The sequence below is a fragment of the Diadema setosum genome, chromosome 19 (assembly GCF_964275005.1).
Source record: "Diadema setosum chromosome 19, eeDiaSeto1, whole genome shotgun sequence".
NCBI classification, from domain to species: domain Eukaryota; kingdom Metazoa; phylum Echinodermata; class Echinoidea; order Diadematoida; family Diadematidae; genus Diadema; species Diadema setosum.
Window position 1 is genome coordinate 21214314 of NC_092703.1, and position 22000 is coordinate 21236313.

The following is a 22000-nucleotide window of genomic DNA, read 5'->3' on the forward strand; positions in this document are numbered from 1 at the left end:
TTGCTTTACCCAAGAATATTTCCAGACACTTCCCGGACATTTTGGTGAAGCTGTATGTGAAATAGTGATACAGGTATAGTGATTTATTATTTCTTGATCGGCCCTTTCAGGGGCATGGGAGAAATACAGTTGAGTATCAACAAACTTACTTTACAACAAATATAGATAGGGGCCTAGGCCTACGTAAAAATATACACACAAAAAAAAAAAAAAAAACTAGGGTAAGCTCTCACAACAAGTAAAGGCAAGAATAGATTAAAATAAATGTATGGACTACTAGTACTAACACGACATTTTCTATGTGAGCTAGTTTATAAAAGACTTATTTAAGTATACACTGACCCCCCGTCCCCCCCCCCCCCCCCCTTCCGCTTTGCTCACCTAATTATCTATCCCTAAATCCTGGCCCGTTTCGTTTATTGTGTATCAAGTTATTGTGATAATTACAATGCACATTGTATGTTAGATCCGTGCGCCGTGCATGTGGTACTACGCTAATGCGTGGGCGCGTATCATGCAGCGAGCGCGAGCGCCATTAGATGCTGCATCCACTGAGCTGCACAGAGAAGTCTGTCCACGTCATCCGATTGAACATTATGTTTTAAAACGAGCTCATGGGTACCATTGATACGAAGTCCTTGCTACGATTAAGAAACTGAAGCGAAAACCCACATATGTAAGTATGTGATGATTACATGAAACGTTTGTTTTGAACTTCACAACCAAAAAACAGTGGAGCGTGCAGAGAGGTATCGTGTGATAGCTAACACGGTACAATACGTGTGGGACTGTAGTGAACATGGTGAATAACGCAATGTCACAGCAGTACACAACCTCAAACACTATTTAACGACTAGGGTAGGGTGATATTCTGAAATACTTCCTAGGAAGAAATTTCTTCCTGAAGTCAGGATTTTTTTTTCTATTTCAAATGGTATTCTAGGCAATTGTGCACTTTATTGCCATATTCTGAATATCTTCCTAAGTTTCTTCCTAACCACTAACCTTTTTCCTAAACTTTACTGAAGAAACTTGGGAAGATATGCAATCAATGCAATTGAGGATGAGTGAGAACTCGGTCTAACGTTAGAAGCCATAAGATTTATATATGCAAATTTCTGACTGAGAAAGAAGTTTGTATTCTAGAATGCACTTGGGAAAGAATTTTTAGGAAAGCCCCGTTCCTGTCCTAAGTAGATCTACTTTGTTAAGATAAACAATAAACAGCAAGCTGCAAAACATTTGTGATGGGTGCTTGTCATTCACTGTGCGCAACATGTGCATGTGATGCGAAACGGGCAAGCAAGGGGGTGAGGGGGGGGGGGAGGGACGTGGGGTGCACACGTTAACCCTACATGTCATAATAATGTGTGATTATCATTGGTTGGTCCCTTTTGATACCGGTACAACATTTTGTATTGGCTTAAAGGGCCTGGGGAGGAGTGTTCGGTTGTGCAAAACATGCGAAAGAGAAGGTGTTTTGGGTATAAAATGAAAGGTAGATATTTAACTTAACATGTGTCAAAATATCTTGGAAATCGAAATCTTCTCAAATGTTTTAAAAAGCGAAAAACAAAACATACTTTTCTGGAAAAAGATCCTTCGATACGATGGCGATACGTATTTGAATTGCGGAATACTGCTTGTTGACTGCGGACATCAAGCCAATTTACAGCGAAATCAAGCCAACATGCCGAGTGAGCTGCGGAACTACAGCTGTACTACTAGTTAGAGCACGTTAGTTAGAGCAAGCTAGCTCTGACGGCTGGCTGTGCCTATGGGCGCGGCGGCGAGCGCTGGCCGCATCACTTGCCATAACTCGCATCATACACAGTGTGCAGTGAAAGCTCGAGAGCTAGCTGTAGCAGCTATACGATCTTTGCATGCTGTGTATGTACGAGTGTATGAGTTCGCGTTGTGTTTTCATTTGATGAGAGCGCTAACCTAAAATCAAAGGACTCCTAGATCCTCCGATTCTGATTCACATGTCCTTCTTCCAAGATACTATGAGAGATAGTTCTATCGTCGGAAGACTCGGTAGGCTACGTATCCTAAAAGCCATCAAACTCCATTACAAGATTCTTCATTGAGAAGTACGAGTACCGAAAGCGGGATAGGTGAACGCGGTACTACGTAGCCCGACCAGACGCCGGGCTATTTATACAGCGATCGACTGGGCTGTGCCTGCATAGCTGTACGTAGAAACTTATCCGGGTAAGGACACAGCCCATTGCCCAGTATGCAGTTACAGTAGCTACCGTGCTTCGCACGGCGTCTGGTGACCTGGTCGGGCTACGTAGAAAAAAAAAAATCAACGAAATCTCAATTATTGATTACAATTACACGAAACACAAACGGGTTGTGTTATTACATGTACATGTAATTCAATACATATCTTAAACTTTTCATGCACATTGTCAAGAAATGCAATCTTCATGGCAAACCCATTTTTTTTTTTTTTTTTTTTTTTTTTTTTTTTTTTTAGCTCTTCAAAGATTTGAAACACAAGTAGGCTAGAGAAGTACCAGGTACCATGTTATATCTAACGTTAAACTTGCATTGGATCTAACCAATAGTTCATTTTTATTACCGGTACAACTTGTCATGTATTCGTAATTTCAAATGTGACTTAAGGGCTTTTTACACTTGTAAATTTTTGCTTAGCCCCGGACTATCGGTGGGGCTAAGGGGGGGCCTTAGCCCCACCGATAGTACGGGACTATCCTTAGCCCACTTTCTGTTTACACTCGTTTTTGCCAAAGTGGGCTAGCCCCACCGATAGTACGGTACTATCTGGCCCTGCAAAATAGCAGGGGTTAGCACCGCAATTGCGGTGCTAGCACCGCAATTGCGGTGCCAAGCAAGTGAGTGTAAACAGAACGAAAAAATAATCCTGGGCTAAGCGACGGAGACGAAGTGCGACCCTCACTGACCAATCAGAAACGAGGTAATCAAGTGCTGCCGGTGCGTGCGTGTACGTGTACAGTACACAGCGTAATTATGAATATTCATGTGGTTTGGAAAGTCCGGGGCTAAGAAAGACGAGTGTAAAAAGGTCAGTTTTCTCCTTAGCCCCGGACAAGAGATAGTACGGGACTAATTGGCGAGTGTAAAAAGCTGAAAAAATTGGTACGGGACTAACGATAGTCCTGGGTCAGAGAAAGTCCGGGGTTAAGAAACACAAGTGTAAAAAGCCCTTTTGTTGTAACATTTATTGTGGATGATTTTCTTCACAACTGACACATGCACTGAATAGGTTAGAAAATTGGTCATTGGTATGGCTTAGGCCTACCTTTTTTTCTGTATGAATAGGGCTAATTGGAATTATTTCACAGATACACACAAAAATGTTGGGAATCAGATCATTTTCAGTCTTCTACACTGAATAATGTGACACCTGTAATAGTCTAATAACTAATCCAGCAATTTCTGAGGCTACATTTTCTTATTCATCATGCAATGCAGCCACGCATGATGCAATACTAGTATGTCTCGTTCACCTACAAGGCGAAAAGACACAAGAAATAATCTGTTCAAGTCGATTATTTCCACATAGGCCAACAACATTCACTCAGTTTTATCTAGAACCCTGATTAGGTTTTTATCATCAGAACACTTTTTTTTTTTTCTCAGTGGTAAATTGATGCTTAACAATTAGACCTACACAGGTATAAATATCTTGTTCTGATATTTCAGTGAATAAAAATCTAACACATTTCTTATGTATAGGGCTCGGGTTCGCTTAGCTCTCTAGCACTCGTCACACTTAAAGCAAACTAGGGCAGCACACATGTGTTACTTGGAAGGATAGGCTAACTAACTTGTAGCCAGTTTATTCTACACATAATTTGGCATGGGTTTACATGTAAATGTGGGTTGTAACAAATATTCATACACAAAATCAACATAACAAAACATGCAAATAAGGAAACAAAGGTTAAAACTAAATATTCATAATATGTAAATGGTGTGTAGGCGTGGGTGATTTAGGCATGATTTCAGTATTACAGGGAACAATGGGTGAGAAGTGAAAGAGTGGAAAATGTCATGTGATATGTGGTGTGTCTATGATAGGTGGGATGCGTTGATGAATGTAAATGTGAATACTACTGTTATGTGTGGGTTGACGTATTTATGTGTAGAGGGGTGGTATCTGTTCTAACAGAAGGGGGATACACTTATAATAAATGGTTTAAAGTAAATCCCTACACTTACACTGTATGTTATACTACCATGCATAAATTTCATGTGTACATATAAATTGCATGTGTACATGGGACCTACATTAGAAGTTGTGTGTACCAGGGTACACTGAACTTACATTTTCTTTTATCTTTGCATGAATATTTGCATTTGGTGTTGCATCATGAGCACAGGTTCTAATTGCAAATGTGCTACATGTAGAAACTGCTCTCACAGTAATGTGATGTGATATACAATGTAGAGATAACAAATCTGTGCTGACGACTTGCATGTAGGCCTATATCTTTTAAATATGAAATGTCATAATAGAAATAGTTGTATGGCAAAGATTGCCAATTTACACAGGTATAAGGTAGTCATTTGCAAAAAAAAAAAAAAACAAAACAAAAAAACAAACAAAAAAAAACCACTGCTCAGCATTCTGTCATTAGTCAATTTTGGCATCTACATATTATACTCCTATCATATTGAACAATTATGATGACAATAATATAACATGTAAATTAAAAAAACCAAACAAATGCAACCACTTTCAAATAACTTGCACATTTGCAGGGGAGAAAAAAAAATTAAGTGAAGGTCCAAGAATCAATGTCACATGGTTTGATGACTTCAAGTACAAAGAACACTATACTATTTCAGTGTGGAGACCTTCTACATATTGCATTGTCCAAACACATTCAGTTTATGGTTTTAGCGTATACAATTTCAGAAGAACATCATGTAGGGACCTACCAAATGTATATTACAATGTATTTTTATATCTATGTGAATGAAAACTGAACATCTTGTTTGAAGTACTTCCAACACATTTGTTTATCAAAATTCATACCTATTTTTGGCTATAGAATATAGATGCAATGAATATTACAAGGGCACAAACTCCATTTACCACAAAAATATTGTCCTCATAATAATGTGATTTGATAGAGTTATCACAAAATTATGTGCTGAAAAGTGTCTTCCAAAATGCTGATGGACAATGCTACTGTGTAGGACCTGCTGTGCCACTTGAATGTAACACATGGCATGATATCAGTGATCACATAAATGATGATGAGGATAATAATCATTATGAAGATGATAGTAATAAAAACATTAGCAATAACAACAATAGTAGTAGTAGTAATAATAATAATAACAATTAGAGCAATAATGAAATGTGTGAAAGGCCCTTTCAGTGATGTACACTGCTGTGCATGACAGCCCTGCTTAAGTTCACTTTAAAACACTGATGCAATATTTTATCGTAACGGAGTAATTGTAGCTTTTCACCACTGAAACACCTGGGAAACACAGGGGGAAAAAAGACCAAATGAAAAAATAAAAGGACAAAACACTTTGTGCCTGGATATTGCAGCCCTTTCAGTTTCCAGTAACAATTTAAGCACATGCAGTTTAGGAGTTTACAGGATTTATATTCCCTACTTGCCACATGGGGCAAGAACAAATTTTCTATGCAATCAATTCAATGTTTCATTCTGATTCACACATTTGAGTACTAACATGTTTATTGTTACCTCACAGAAAAGACAGAAATAGAGAGTTCAGAAATATGAATGTAGTGTCATATCAGTTCGTATTGCCATCACATGAATGTAGGTCTATGATTGGAATTGATGTTATTTATGTTCAGTGTGCATTTATCAGAATCCCCAACAATCTTGGTACAAAGGTGCAGCTTTTTCATTACTAACATGTCTTTTGCTATTATACACAATGAAGGCATAAATTGACAGTAGGCCTACAGGAAGAGCTGGTGTCAGAGCTATTATCATTGCCATCACTTGGATGCACTCAACATAATTATGATATTGACATCATCTAAGTTCAGTTTTCAAACATTTGCCAGCCACAAAGAAGAACATGAGAGGGGATGTCACTGGCTTCATGGAGCTAAGTAGCTGGGAGGGCTGGTTCTGATTGATGAGAGGGGATGTCACTGGTTTCACTGAGTTTGGTGGTAGAGAGGGCTGGTCTCCACTGGCGAGATGGATGTCACAGGTCTTGCTGAGCTGCGTAGCCTAGAAGAGGCAGTCTTATTTGGCGAGAGGGGGTGTCACTGGCTTCAACAACCTGGATATCTGGGATGGCACTTGGATGTGATGCTAGCTGTTCCACTGCAATAGAGGCCAACAAGCACATTCTATTGATCTCTCATCTAATGACTGAATGTTGGTAATATAGTAACTACTACACATTTACAATGACAAATTATTTTACTACTCATATAGACTCAATTAACTATTCAGTATTACACATAGTAAATATTCTCTTTAATGACTAACATTCAAGCAATGACAAGTTTAGTACTGATGAAAGTAATTATGTTAGATGCTGAAAGTCCAATGAAAATACTTTGGAGCCCACTTTATTTATGATATTTACATAAAGATTCCTAAATATGCATGCCAAAGGGACGTCTTCATCATCTAACCTGTTATCTTCTAACATCTGCCAGGCTCTGATAAAATCAATATCTGTCAGCACTCTCACCAGGTTTTGATCCACTTCAATCTGACCCAAGTCCTTTCCTCAGAGTAGCATTTTCCTCCACAACTAATTGGAGAAGGCAACGACATTCACGAACTTGTCCTTTTCCTTTTCACAGGGGCATCTGGACAGGAGTTCATCTGTATATTAGACACAATGAAAGGCATTAACACTGACTTACAATTAGGATAGTCGCATTAGTTCTTCACCACTCTGTAAATTTAGTCACAGAACTTGCTATCCCTTTTATTTCAGTGTAGAGTCTACCAGGTAGCTATATCTTGTAGTGCTCACATATATGCAACAGAGAAAACTCCATGAAATATGTTAGAAATAGACTGTCTACTGTAGAAGTTAAATAGCAAAAAGGAAAATAAGACCTACAGACCCTAGCCAAATTTTTGATGAGTTGACACTGCACATGACGTCGGGACGACCTCAGCCTCTCATTGTGCATCTACAAAGTAGGCCCTATGTATACAAGCTCATATAGGGCCTATGTCTTTAAATCCAGCCACATGCATGGGATTTGGGGGTCTGTAATTCCACATACAATCATATAGGAGGCCTATATGTGGCTGCAATGTACAAACTATGTAACTTGTAACCCTAAAAGTAATGATCAAGACAACCATAATCTTATTAACCACTACCACAGCTATGGGTTCAAAAAAAAAAATGTTATCAAAATTATATTACAGCAAGAATAATAACAGCATCGTTTGAGAACACAGAGTTAAATCGAACAATTTATTGATGTTTTGTTCACGAAATATCAACATTAATTTTCATTTGCAGGTTCAAAACAGTTGTTGGATCTAGGTGTATTAAAACAAAATGTACCAGGTAATTAAAGACAGTTTGTACAAACCTTTTGTACCAGTGCAAGGGCTGGTTTCAATGGGTAAGAGGGGATGTCACTGGCTTCATCAAGCCGGGTAGCTGGGAGGGCTGGTCTCGACTGATGAGAGGGGACATCACTGGCTTCACCAAGCTGGGTATAGCTGGTCGAAACTGACGAGAGGGAATGTCACTGGCTTCATCAAGCTGGTTAGCTAGGAGGGCTGGTTTCAACTGATGAAAGGGGATGTCACTGGCTTCACCGAGCTGGGTAGCTGGTCGAAACTGACGAGAGGGAATTTCACTGCCAGGCTTCTGACATCAAGCTCGGTAGCTGGGAGGGCTGGTCTCAACTGACAAGAGGGGATGTCACTGGCTTCACTGAGCTGCCTAGTCAGGATGGTCCTTGAATGTGATGCTGGCTGTTGCCCTACAAAAGATGAACCCACATTTGCCACTGCTTATCTGACAGACCTTTCTCAACAACTAGCACCTACTGTGTTACAAAGCATACACCATTAACCACTACACTAGGGACTGAGTGAACTGCGCTGCAATGCATATACGCCATTAGCCACTTATGTACACACGCACAATAGATACACTTCAGTCAACATTTTTGCAACGCCATGTGTACTGGAGACAATAATTAGGTACCTTACCAAACATGTGAATTCACATTTTTGGTCCGCGATCATAGCTGCCGTGACAACATATACACGGTTGACTCTCCACAAACTAAAAACCGAGAGTGACCAGATGATCACTCTACGCAGCTCTTCGCTGACACTTTCACTCATTCAGTGTCGTTTCGTAAAATGGGATTTCTCGCCTATCGCCGATTTGTAACAAATGGCAGTTCTGATGAGTGTCGTAACTTTCTTATTTCGAAATTTTGAGACCCATAATTTGACATGAAGGTAGAATAGGGCAACATAATCCAGAATATGGTAAAATCGGAATTCGCGTATTTACATGTAAAACACTTTAGCATGCCATTTCTCAATGTGAACAGCGATTTTGTGCAATTGCCGGAAGCACATTTCAAAAAGGAGAACTGTTGAGCCAAATTTGGGATATGTCATTACGCAAAAAAAAAAAAAATTCTAGTTATCTAATATATTGGCAGAGAAAAAGGGCCTCGGACTAGGAGTGGTAGAACATTGGTCTAGGATACCTACCATACTACCTCAATCGCATTCTGAATACCGGTACACCTTTGGCTTTGTGAATCTGCATGTAGCCTTTCTTCACATGTGAGTAAAATCTCAGGCAAATTGTGATATATCTTTTAGTTTACCGTAATAGAAACATGTTATAGGGTGTGGCATAGGACACCTAACAAAACTACTAATCTAGGCCTACTCATAACAATATCAATAGTGTCTCTATTGTGTGTAGATCCTATCTAAGTGACATCTCTATCAGCAATGTTACACTAACATTGTAGGTCCTAACTGAAGTTAACTGTTACTCACACTGAACTGAATGGTTAAGTCTTCCGAGTTTCACAAATATTTATTACCGATCCAGCAGAAGTGAAATGACATCTCTGTCGTTCAGCCCCTTAGTGTCTTGATAAGTTGAGGGGAATTGGGATTGACTTCATTTTATTTTTCTGTCGCCATCTCCATACTCTGTCACTGGTTTTCATGGTCTTCCTCTTCTTGGAGACAGATCTCTCGCTCTCCTCCAGCGGCTCCATTGTTGTGTGGATGGAGTGGTACGGTAAGTAGGCCTATATACGCAGCCAGCAGAGTTCGAGCGGACCCGTGCTAGCTAGCTGCCGGGCGGACGCCGGGAAATGCACCGATAACGCTCGCTAGCCAGTGAACAGGCACCCGGGTTTCGCCTCGCGATCGCGGCGATGTACAGCTGTACACTCTATCTTGGGCTTGCTTTTCGCCGAGGAGAAGGCAACAAATCAACGCTGTGCCAAAATCGGACAAAAGAGGGAGGCAAAAACAACACTTGAACGGAGAGCCTCTAAGCCGAACCCCTGTGATTTTGACAAGCGTTACATGTAACGCTCTTCACAAAATCATAGATATCTTCATAATGCCGTGTTTTTCATCGATTCTTTCTCATTGCTTAGTCCTTTCATAGGCATTGGCCCTTGTTTTTGCCTGTTTCACTTCATGAAATAGTACTTTTGCATTTTGGGTTCCAACACTCCTCCCCAGTCCCTTTAAGAAAAGACAGCGGGGATGGCCTAATTTGCATACACGAAGAAGTTCCTAGGAAGAAATGTCAGAATATCAATTTTGTCTTTCGTAGGCACTTCCTATAATCCTAACTTTCTGACTTTGGAAGAAATTTGGGAAGATTTTCAGAATACCACCCCCAGGCTCTAGACTCTGTTAATGCATTGCCACATTTCTGTGTGGCAATATGGTTTGGTTGATCAGTTGCAGTCCATTGGACATAGGCCAACTATAACTTAAAAGCGAATTTCATTAGTTCACAATCATTTTTTTTGTCCCCGCCGAACGAGTTCGAGCAGGGGACTATGAAACGGGCTCCGTACGTGTGTGTGTCCGTCCGTCCGTGCGTCCGTCCGTGCGTCCGTCCGTGCGTCCGTGTGTCCGTGTGTGCGTCCGTGTGTGATCAAAATCTTCAATTTGCTACTTCTCTGTCATTTATGAGCCAATTTTGATTCTGTTTGCTTTATATGATAGCACTACATGGGAGCTTTGAAACTTCTACACAGAATTTCAGTCGTGACCTTTGACCTTGACCTTTGACCTATATTGTACATTTTGCTACAAAATGCTACTCCTTCCCCATTTCTAACCCGATTTCGATTCCGTTTGCTTTATATGATGGCACTAGGTGAGGGCTTCAAAACTTCTACACAGAATTTTGACCTTTGACTTCTTTGACCTTTGACCTTGATTTTTTACCTATATTGTACATTTTGCTACAAAATGCTACTCCTTCGCCATTTCTAACCCGATTTCGATTCCGTTTGCTTTATGTGATGGCACTAGGTGAGGGCTTCAAAACTTCTACACAGAATTTTGACCTTTGCCTTCTTTGACCTTTGACCTTGATTTTTGACCTATATTGTACATTTTGCTACAATATGCTACTCCTTTGCCATTTCTAACCCGATTTCGATTCCGTTTGCTTTATGTAGTGGCACTAGGTGAGGGCTTCAAACCTTCTACATAGAATTTTGACCTTTGACTTCTTTGACCTTTGACCTTGATTTTTGACCTATATTGTACATTTTGCTGCAAAATGCTACTCCTTCGCCATTTCTAACCCGATTTCGATTCCGTTTGCTTTATGTGATGGCACTAGGTGAGGGCTTTAAAACGTTACACAGAATTTTGACCTTTGCCTTCTTTGACCTTTGACCTTGATTTTTGACCTACATTTTGCTACAAAATGCTACTCCTTCGCCATTTCTAACCCGATTTCGATTCCGTTTGCTTTATGTGATGGCACTAGGTGAGGGCTTCAAAACTTCTACACAGAATTTTGACCTTTGCCTTCTTTGACCTTTGACCTTGATTTTTGACCTGTATTGTACATTGGCTACAAAATGCTACTCCTTCGCCATTTCTAACCTGATTTCGATTCCGTTTGCTTTATGTGATGGCACTAGGTGAGGGCTTCAAAACGTTACACAGAATTTTGACCTTTGCCTTCTTTGACCTTTGACCTTGATTTTTGACCTGTATTGTACATTGGCTATAAAATGCTACTCCTTTGCCATTTCTAACCCGATTTCGATTCCGTTTACTTTATGTGATGGCACTAGGTGAGGGCTTCAAAACTTTTACGCAGAATTTTGACCTTTGACTTCTTTGACCTTTGACCTTGATTTTTTACCTATATTGCACATTTTGCTACAAAATGCTACTTCCGGCGGGGACATATATTACGCACCGCGTAATTTCTACTTTTCCTTGTTTATTGTGAACTTCATGAAATTTGCTTTTATTAGAGATTTACCAATAAGATGAACCTGTTCCAAGATATAAATTTTGCTAATATTAAATGTTAAACCCCTAAATAGGTCCCCTATGCTAGAGTAGAATAGCGAGACAATTTTTTTTTTTTTTAATTTCCCCACTCTATTCCTTCTGCAATGCTGCAGAGATTTGTCTGTCTTTAGAACAGTAACTTTTATACAATACATGAAGACAAGTTCTTGCTGAATTCATGATCAATATGATTATGACCACAGAAGTTGAATGAGGAATTATTACATTGATTACGTACATTGCGCAAATTTGCCCCTGTCTACCTTCAAAATACTCTTCATCTTCTCCAACCACCACGTAATCTACGTTCATCAAACTCGCTAAAATTACAGGTACCTCGAATCAAGCATAATTGGGGGGATCGGGCTTTTTCATATATGGGCCCAAAACTATGGAATGGCCTACCAAAATCTCTTAGAGAAGCATCTTCCATTGATAGTTTCAAAAAGAATCTCAAAACGTATATTCTTAATTTGAATTGACAATATTGTATGCCTGTATGTAATGTATGTGTACGTATATATTGTTTGTTGGTTTATTGTCTTATTATTTTCTGTGATACTGTTGTAACGTGACACAATATGTACTCTGTTCTATAGCGCCTTGAGTATCTTTTTTAGGTAGAAATGTGCGCTCTACAAGAGTCTCACTATTATTATTATTATTATTATTGATTATTATCTCCTTTCACAATCTAAAGAAATGTCAGACAGGATGTACAGTGTACAGTGCATTCGCGCTGTTAAGATTGTGTGTGTGTGTGTGTGTGAATTGTTAATTTTCTGAATACTAGTACAATATGTAAATACAATACATGTATCCATCCATCATTTAATGTGTCTTAATTCATGGAAAATGTGATATGCTCCATTTGTACTCAAATATGTGTAAAAGGCATGTGAGGCTACTCATTGTCAATGAGGAGAAATCGCCCTATACAGTGGAAAAGGTATGGGACAATTGCCAGCGTGTTCATCTAGGCAAGGTAGCAAATGATCTTTTGTTATATGCCCTATGCAATTATGCTCTTGAAAATAGAAAATATGACCTGTCATATAAGCAATAGACCCAGGTGTAGTCTATTATAAAGCTGTAATCCAATGCATTTAAAAGAATTATATTTTTATAAAATAGGTTGTAAGTGCTTTATCTTTTCTGGGCAAGTCCAAGATAATGCGCGTGTTACGTATGTATTTGCATATTGATTGAAGTAAAATCAGTTGGAACTACTCAAATATTGAACCCGATTGTCAAGGGAGCAATATTCCCCAAATATTTACCATCATAATCATATTTAATCATATTTTATAATTCTTATGACCAACCTGAGTATGCATGCCCTTTGTCCCCCATTCGTTTAGTGTGTGGAGAACCATGTTTATGGGTGTTTTGCATAATTAAGTAGAATCAGTTGAAATTACTCAAATTCTGATCCAGATTGTCAAGGGAATCAATATTCCCCAAATATTTACCATCATAATCATATTTAATCATGTTTTATATTTTTATGACCAACCTTAGTATGCATGCCCCATATTTTTATCAGGATAGTTACTACTAAAAAACTGAATAGTAAAGTGTTTACTTCCATTGATGAAGGGCAGTTTGCCATTCAGTTTCAATAAAAAACAATGTGATCCAAGAAATGTTGATTTTAATAAATATGCAATTTACCTGCTGCGTGCAACCCCAGTGATCGAGTAGATATACATGTATGATGTCTGTCTAGCAGTCAGGTTGTTGATTCGAGTCACACCTCAGTATGTATACCCATGATTTTTGTTGTGACTACTACTAAAAACTAAATAACTGAATAACTGAGATATCCAGAAACGTGGTGTCCTAATAAAAGGTGGGTCACATTTTTCATTAGGACCACTTCGTTTTAGTTTGTATTTGTTTGTTTTTTGATATCTCAGACATTTCAGATTGGATCTTCATCATAAACTTTGAATTCCTCTAGTCTTAGAATTGTATGTTCTTTAAAAATTCATAGATAAGTAGTTTCCAATCATCTTGTAAAATGTTGAAAACTGAATCCCCATTTCTACGAAAACTCTACCATCCCTTTAATGCTAATTTTCATTGTGTATTTTGTATATCTCCCTCTCCCTCTTTCTGAAAATTGTTCAGTCAAGTACATGTATTGTTTTTAGTGTCTATAACTCAAAAGTAGCTGCAAAGTTGGGATGCTTTCTGCAGGCTGATTGACGATTTGTGTACTGGGAGACCTTCCCAGCTAGCTACATGCATTCACATGCAATATGAGGATGTCCCATATGTAACGCATTTGTCCCATACATAACATTATTTAATTGCGTAATAAAAAATATTTCTTTCACCATTTTTTCTTCTTTCTGTGGTATTTAACTTCTTTAAACAATCAATTAGAACTTCCCAAAAGGGCATTCAAATAACCTTAGAAATTTCAGAAAAAACCTTAAAAAATGACCTCAATTTGTTACTTTTGGGACATCTCATGCTAGGACACGAGCTAATTGGCATACCGGTAATCATTTGCATAATCCCTAAATTTTCATACCAAGTTAAAACTATTTGATGAACTTCTTATGTCCACATATTAATCAATTATAATTTGCTTTCCTTTGAATAAATATGAATTTTTAGAAATGTCCCATACGTAACGCTGTATTTTACATTTATGCAAATGAAGCCCTTGAAATTTGCATAGATTTACATAATGTCATATTTTCCTCCCTGGAAATCAAAACTTCAACTCATGAGCTTCAAAATGATACCAAACATGTCAATATTCAGTAAAGATGAAATTTTGCCTTCTGAGGGGACCCTATCTTGGACTTGCCCTTCTACTTCCTTCACTGATTTGAAGAGCTGCTGTACATTTTTTTAGAGTTTACAAGAATGCAAAGCGATGTATTTTTTTTTTTTTTTTTCATATTGTTGGCACATGCTCTGATTTGTGTTCTTTCCTTTGGTCTTGATCATCTGCCATATGATACAAGCATGATAGGTTTGGTCTAAACCAAGAAATACACACACACACATGCACACACACAACCTGTTCCAACATTCTTTCTCAAAGAATATTGAGCTATGAGGAGATACATGCTCTGTGTCTGGTTGTGCAAATATTCTTATCTCTGTGCTGAAATGACTGTTTACCTTCAAATGAAATATGACTGTTGACATTTGCTGTGGCATTTAACTATGGTACTTACAATCTGTGTGCTGATTTTTCTCAAGTGATTAAAATTCATTTGCTGTCTATTCTGCAAGAAATAGATTTTCTTACCCAAGTGTCAAATTGATGAATATTATATGTTCTCATGTCATATTTGTGATCTACCTTTCTATTCAAGGAGTCAGTTTTAGTCATTACCTTGCTCTTTCATGGCACAATTAGTGTCCACATTGTGTATTAAAAAAAAAGAAAAATTCTCAGGATAAGAATTCGCTAATAACAAACTTGTAGGAGCTTGCATCTATGTATGGTGAGAAAGTGGCACATTGAGCAACAGAAATTCAGTCGGGTCAGTATAAAGAATCTGCATAGGGTTTGAAGTGGTAATCATGCAATCACACCATTATCTTTATGTTTGATTTCTTTTGTTGATATTGCAGAACCATGAGGCTGAAAGCAAGAAGTCTTCTTCTTCTCACCGTGTTGGGATTGTTGGGAGTGCTGGTGTATTTTTATGGTATGGTATTCATATATTTCCTGTTGATTCCAACAGTAGTAGACCCTCTTCTGCAAACAGCCTATCTTATCTTGGTTATTGAAAAAAAGAAGAATAAATTTTATACCTTTAAGCAGGAGTGATGGATGAATGCGCTCTGTAAGGCAGACATGGCATGATTATGCCAAAAATATATTTCTATTTTGAAAATATTCACAAAAATGTTTATGATATATCAAGCATCATTGGAGAGAATTTCAAAATTGGATTTATATGAACTTCTTAGAACTTCATTTAGGTGGCAGTCGTTTAGTGTTATTATCATAATTATGCTGTGCACCAGTCCTTTTTTTGTGGAGGATTATTTATGATTTTAAGACCTGAAGAAGAAAAGTTATCTCAGTCATTCTGCTGTCTGTCAATGGTCAAGGTCATGATAAAAAATGGTTAGGAGAACCAGATTTCGCCTTTTCACATGGTGAACATTTTCCCATTGCTTACTTCTATGCAACCAATTTAGAATGATCCTAATTTTTTTTTTTTTTCAGTTCTAATCTGTGACATTTTTCATATCCAGCAAGACAATTTAGATAAAAAGTTAGATCAGAAACGAAGCCATGATAAAGTAGATTACTGGGGATATAAGTTTTGCTTCAAACATGCAAGCTGAAACCATTATCACTTTTATTGAAGTTTTGTAATGATGGTCAATTTCTCTTCTTTTGTCGAAATTATCACCATAATCATCATTTGGAATCATCATTGTTATCATCATCACCATTATCTTCACCATTATTGTTATCATTATCAACATCATTGGCATTATTGTCACTTTTTCTTCCATCATCATCATCATCATCATCATCATCATCATCAATGTCATTCTCCTTGTCATCTTTGGCAGCCTTCATGGACGAAGACGTTGAGGACAGCGAGCTGCAGAGCCGAGAACGCCGCCTCCTTGAGCAAGTGACCAGGGATCCCAATCGGGTGGTCTACTTCAACTACCCCATCACAAACAATGTCAGCGCCAGCAAGGAGCCCATTGACATTGCCGTGGAGATGCCGCCCTGGCAGGTATGACATAAATACCTCATTTGTACACAAAGTTGGGCCCAGGAGCACCTCTGAAGCGCTTTGACTTTAAAGGGGAAAATCCAGTCCAAATATAAGTTAGTCTGATGAAAAAGAGTAAAATCTTATGAGTTCAACGGTAAAAATTTGACTGAAATTGGATGAAATATCAGGAAGTTATGGCATTTTGAAGTTTTGCTAATTTTCACAAAGCAGTTCTTGTGCAGTGGATATGAATGTGTAAAATTTGTGAGCAAACCATACCATAACCTCACAATTTTCCATTGATCCTGTAAAAAAAAAATGTGACAAAAATTCAATGTTTCTGTCAATGAAGTCTGAAACATGATGATACTCCTGATTGAGTTTCTTCAAAATAGTGATGAGTTGGATATATCAGGATTTGAACCTCAGGCATAGTTGCGTTCGAATGAAAAACTGAAAATTTCAAAATTTCATGTACAAACTATGATTATGGAAGTTGTGAGGATATGACAAACTCACTTTTCCACTTTGCATATTCATATTGATGGTTCAAGAACCGTTTCCTGAAAAATTAGTGAATCTTCAAAATGTCATAACTTCCTTATTTTTCACCCAATTTTTAATTATCAAAATTTTACTGTTGAACTTGTAATATTTCACTCTTTCTTATCAGACTAACTTATATTTAGACTGGATTTCCCCTTTAAGCCCCTTTGTTCATAGAGGGAATCACCACTTGCTGAGCTCAGCTTGGAGGGGCATACAAATGTAACTGTCGTGACCTTCAAGTGAGCAGGAAATTCTCACATACAGACTGTATGCAGGGTGCACTACATTCCACCCCTGGAGCACTCTAAATGTTGGGTTAGACAGTTTAGACAAGAGCACTTTGGGAGCACTCCTAAGCCTAGCCTTGAGAGGGGCATAGCTTTAGGCAGATCCAGGGCATGATTTTCTTCTCATACAGAGTTCAGAGGAGTTTGAGAGTGCTCTTGGAGTGCTCAAAATGGCCTGTATAGATGGGTTAATAGTCTCTGCAGTCGTGTCCTTGTTTGTTAGAATCATCCCAATGGAGGATGCTATCTTGGGTTTTTTTTTCCAAGGTTTTCTTTTGTTGAACATTTTTAAGAATTGTAATGCTTTCCCTTTGGCATATCTTGTGCTTGGCTTTTATCTGCTACCTTGGTTGTAATGATGATGATAATTGGATAGGATGAATGATGACAGTTATGATAATGATACTGGTGACGGTGTTGAAGATGATGATGATGATGATGATAGTGGAGAAGGTAGGTAGTTACAATTATAATAATGCATAGGAGGAAAAGTACATCATAACTAAGAGAAAGATGCATTTAGGGTAACCACAAATATAGCAACTATACTGCTATATCTCTGATTTAAAAAAAAAAAAAAATGAAAATTAGATCCCGGTGTGTTGTAACCCTCAGGAAAGTACTGATCTGCTGTGGGTAGTACAGATCTTTGAGTGTTTTAGGGTTTGCACAAATGTAAATCGTATTTTGCCAGTTACCATACACAGCCCAATCATGAGTGTTGTGCTCCCAAGTGCAATACATCAAAATGATTGGCGTGTAACACAGTGCTTGAAATCTCTGACTTGTGTTAATCAAACATATTTGCTCAACTGTTGTTGTTTTCTCCCTACTATCATACCTGTAGGAGATTGACAAGCACATTGTGGTTGTGACTGGCTTTAAGCAGACCAGGGCCTACGTGGGACTCGGCATGATAGCCTCCGTTCAAGCACACATGCCTGTCAAGAAGATCATTGTTTACAACTTGGGCATCCATCCCAAAATTGTGAAACAGGTCAGTTTCCTTTTCAGTGCGACAAATCTAGAGCAGTGGAGTATGGATGAGGTTGTACACTTTGTTTATGTAAAAACTGGGCCCTATTGAAAATCAGCTAGTGCAGCTGAATATGGGCTATCCAGCTATCATGATAGACTTATACAAAACAGAAAAAATAAAAATAAAAAGAATGTTGTATCCTGCAACTATACAGTACAGCTGTAGGAGCAAGTAATCTTTTTGGAATTTTTAGTTGATTTTGATGGCTTGTAAATGGCCCCCTTCTTCTTGAATGGTACCACATGCCCAGTTGATGACATTTGCTAACTAGTGCAATAGCCATGTGTGTTGACAACCGCAGGGGTGTCAGCAATCCTTGCCCACTTTTCTTTTGAGTATATGTGGTGGAATATTTTACCGTGTTTGCACCATGTTCTTTGCAAATAGTGAGGAGGAGGTCAAGGAAGGCACTGGACAACCCAAATCCAAATGATTCACTTCAGTTCTCACCATACACTGATCATCTGTGTACAGTTACGACAAACTGCAGGAATGCATACATGCATGGTTGCAGCATTTCAGCTGTGGCCGACCTTGACATTCATCGATACTGTAATGATTTTGGTGGTGGTGTTTTTTTTTTTTTTTTTTTTTTTCCTCTGCAGATGCAGCAAATGTGCAATGTGGAAGTCAGACGCTTCAACTTCACGCGGTACCCTCGCCATGTTTCTCGCCTGGAAAATGGAGCTTGGAAAATCTTTGCACTTAGGGTAAGATGTTCAGTATTTGGAGGTGCTGTAAAGAATGCATGTATTATTGGCTGCCATGGTGCCCCCTTATTGTTTACCCCTTTTCAGAAGAAACGCACAAACTTTGATATTTTCTTCCCTTACTCCATTGTACTCATGGAATGCTTGTGTTTTTTGGGGGTAAAATGTTTGACAGTTGAATAGTTTGTGATGCATTAGATAAAGACAGTAGGAGCTGATTTAAAACAGTCAAATTTGCGCTAGTATCAAGTAACTAGAAGTTGCAGTGATATGAACTTTGTTACACACTATTGTTCCATTGGTATTGTTACCATGCTGTAATATATGATAGTGCATGTACTGTGTATACTAGTTTACAATAATGGAATCAGCATGATGCAAAGATAGGCAGTTTGCATTGATCTCTGTATATCTGACTTTGCTGTGCAGGAGGTTATGAAGGAGTATGGAGGTTTTTTCTACGCCAGTCCCCAAGTCCGGTTTCGTGCTCCCATCAACTTTATCATCCCCTACCTCAAGAAGCATCACGGCATCCTTGCCAGGACAAACCCCTCCAACCTGACGGTGGAGGTCAGCCACCCGAGCCTCTTCCGCTTCTTCCGCTCCTCGGCGGCAAGGTTCGTCGCGGCGCACCCCGAGGCGCACAGTGCCATCCCGCACATGTGGCTCGCCGTCAACAACTCGGAGACGGAGCGGCAGTTCTGGAAGCCCATGATGGACTGCGCCAGCAACTGGCGGTGCATCGCGCCGCAGGGCTCCACCGCCGTCAACTTGGACCCCCGGAGCAATGGGACGTCGGACCACACCCACCAGTACGAGGCCTCGCTGCTCTCACTGCTTCTCTACAGAAACTTTGATCACGGGTGGTGCCAGGATGTGAGCCTGGAGGCAACCTTCAAACGCCTTGCGGATGTGATCCACCACCTGGACTTACATGACTACCTGTGGGCGCACTACTGCAACCCTCCCAAAAAAGAAGTTGATTGCTCTATCCAGCGAAAACTGTGCTGAATGTACACAATGGTTGAATCTTAGTATTTATTGCCCTACATTCCAGAGGGCACGTGTATTCCTGGTATGACTAGTATTCTTTTCTAACTTGCAATTTTTATATATCTGTATGAGAAGGACTATTCTATATGTTAGCTATACCCAAATGTTTTTCATCATACATGTTATAAGAGACATCATTTCTTCTTGAAATATTTTTACCAATAATTGTCAGTATTTTTGGGACATGCTTCTCTCGCTGAAGAACATATCCCCACCCCTGGGTGAGTGTTTCTCTGTACATGTAGTATTATGTGGTGCTCTGTCAAAGCCAAAGAGTTTTTTTTTTTTTTTCATTTTTTCTAAACACCGAAGAAGATTACCATCTTGCTGTAGTTGATCAAAACCTTGATTCATTCAATTAGAAAGTGTATGAATGCTTGAAATGTTTGTGAATATGTGCCTGATCGAGAGAGAGAGACAAAATTGTTTTGTTAATGTGTACAATGTATATGAATGAGTGTATGTGAAATGTTTTCAAAATGATAACCATAGATATACTGGTATGTCCATATTTTTGTGAGTACTCCTATGTATAGCAAGAAGTTTGCAATACAGCTAGTCTTTCTGTCAAGGAATAATGAAGATCACAAATTGTATTTTTTTAATCAAAAATTGGTATTCAGTGGTCAAAAGGAATCTCTGCAGTGAAAGGAATTCAAGGGGGAAAAATCAAGGTTAAGAGATTAATAGAAAGATTAAACGAGAATTCACAGTGAGAGCCCGCTCAACGCGCGCGCAGTCATACTTCGTAGCAACAAGATGTGACTTCTGTCAGAGTGGAAAGATTGAGAACTTACTTGAAGTTGATCTGTACATTTCTGGAATAGTATTCATGACAGGGAGGGAGAGGAGGGACTGTGAATTCTTTCTCCAACTCCCTCATAAAATAAAGATCAAACTTCAAACTGGTAAGTTCTCGTTTAATCTTTCTATTTTATTTCGTGAGTTTACGCAAGAACTCACAGTGAGATTTTGTAGCACAGAAGTCACATTTGTTCCAACTGAACAATCTCAGGCACGCACAATAGCAAGCAAAATGTAAGCTAAAATTACCTGGGTTTGAGGCCATTATTTCCTCATAATCAGCTGCGACAGACACTGTCCCTCGTCTTGCAGAGGCTTGTCATAGAATTTGCGAAATGTCTGTTCTTTCGACCAGCCTGCTTTTGTGAGGATCAGAGGAATAGGTGCATCCCCTCTGTTTGCTGCTGAGCTAGATGCTGCTCGGGTTGAGTGTGCACTGAACATCGTGGTGTCAATGCCAGCACCAGTCATGATTTCCTTGATCCATCGAGAAATTGTCTGTGCCGTTACTCTCTTATAAGGCTTGCGAAAACTAATGAAGAGATGTCTTTCCTCTCCTCGGATCTCTTTGGTTCTCCGAAGATAGGCCTTAATGTATGTAATTACACACAAACGTCTGTCTGGGGGGTACACTTTCAAAAGCTCGTCCAATCCAAAATTCCCATGTGTAGACTGCTTAAGATGTTCATTAAATTTGAATGACACCATAGATTGTATGAGAATCATGTTGTCTAGATTCAGGCAATGCAAAGTCTGTACCCTCTGGGTGGATATCAAGGCCAGTAACATGCACAGTTTCATCGTTAATTGCTTCAAACTAAGCAAGTTAGCGGGAGCTAGCATTGACTGCGCGCGCTTTGAGCGGGCTCTCACTGTGAGTTCTTGTGTAAACTCACGAAATAAAATAGTGGAGTTAACTGGTAGCAAAGGACAGGGCTGCAGCTCTTTCCCAGAGATGCTTCTTCTTTCATTTTTTCCATTTGCTGCATGGGAATTGTGTGCTTTGTGTATGGAAGGAAACCACCTGAAATCCAGACTGTTCAACAATGAAGTCATGTGTAATTTCAATACAGTACTGCCTTCAGAGGTCTCAATCATGACAATGGCAGCTGTGTTTGTCAAACAGTGAAGAGTATTCTGTTTTGTGTGTCGCAGGTTTTGAACTAATCTGGCCCAGTTCGGGATTATTTCTCAAATACAAGGTTTTATGACAATGAGAAGAACATAAACACTCCAATTACAGTTAAAGAAAAAGAATTTAATGGACTTAGTCCAATTACGTTGACTAAGCTGGAATTTATAATCGTAA

The 22000-nt window shown here is 38.9% G+C and overlaps 1 protein-coding gene across 1 annotated transcript; it reads left to right on the plus strand.

Annotated features, from left to right (window-relative positions):
* Window positions 1-552: 552 nt before the first annotated feature.
* LOC140242714 (uncharacterized) lies at window positions 553-20544 on the plus strand. Its single transcript, XM_072322475.1, has 6 exons — window positions 553-676; window positions 15135-15211; window positions 16095-16267; window positions 17933-18082; window positions 18730-18834; window positions 19264-20544. The coding sequence occupies exons 2-6, from the start codon at window positions 15139-15141 to the stop codon at window positions 19843-19845; spliced, it is 1083 nt and encodes a 360-aa protein (XP_072178576.1). The 5' UTR covers window positions 553-676; window positions 15135-15138; the 3' UTR covers window positions 19846-20544.
* The last annotated feature ends 1456 nt before the right edge of the window (window positions 20545-22000 follow it).

Bases quoted from the DNA above. Each gene is read 5' to 3' on its own strand.
- LOC140242714 (XM_072322475.1), top strand. From the start codon at position 15,139: ATGAGGCTGAAAGCAAGAAGTCTTCTTCTTCTCACCGTGTTGGGATTG. The intron at 16,268-17,932 runs GTATGACATAAA...TCATACCTGTAG, and splicing joins TGGAGATGCCGCCCTGGCAG to GAGATTGACAAGCACATTGT. The intron at 18,083-18,729 runs GTCAGTTTCCTT...TTTCCTCTGCAG, and splicing joins ATCCCAAAATTGTGAAACAG to ATGCAGCAAATGTGCAATGT.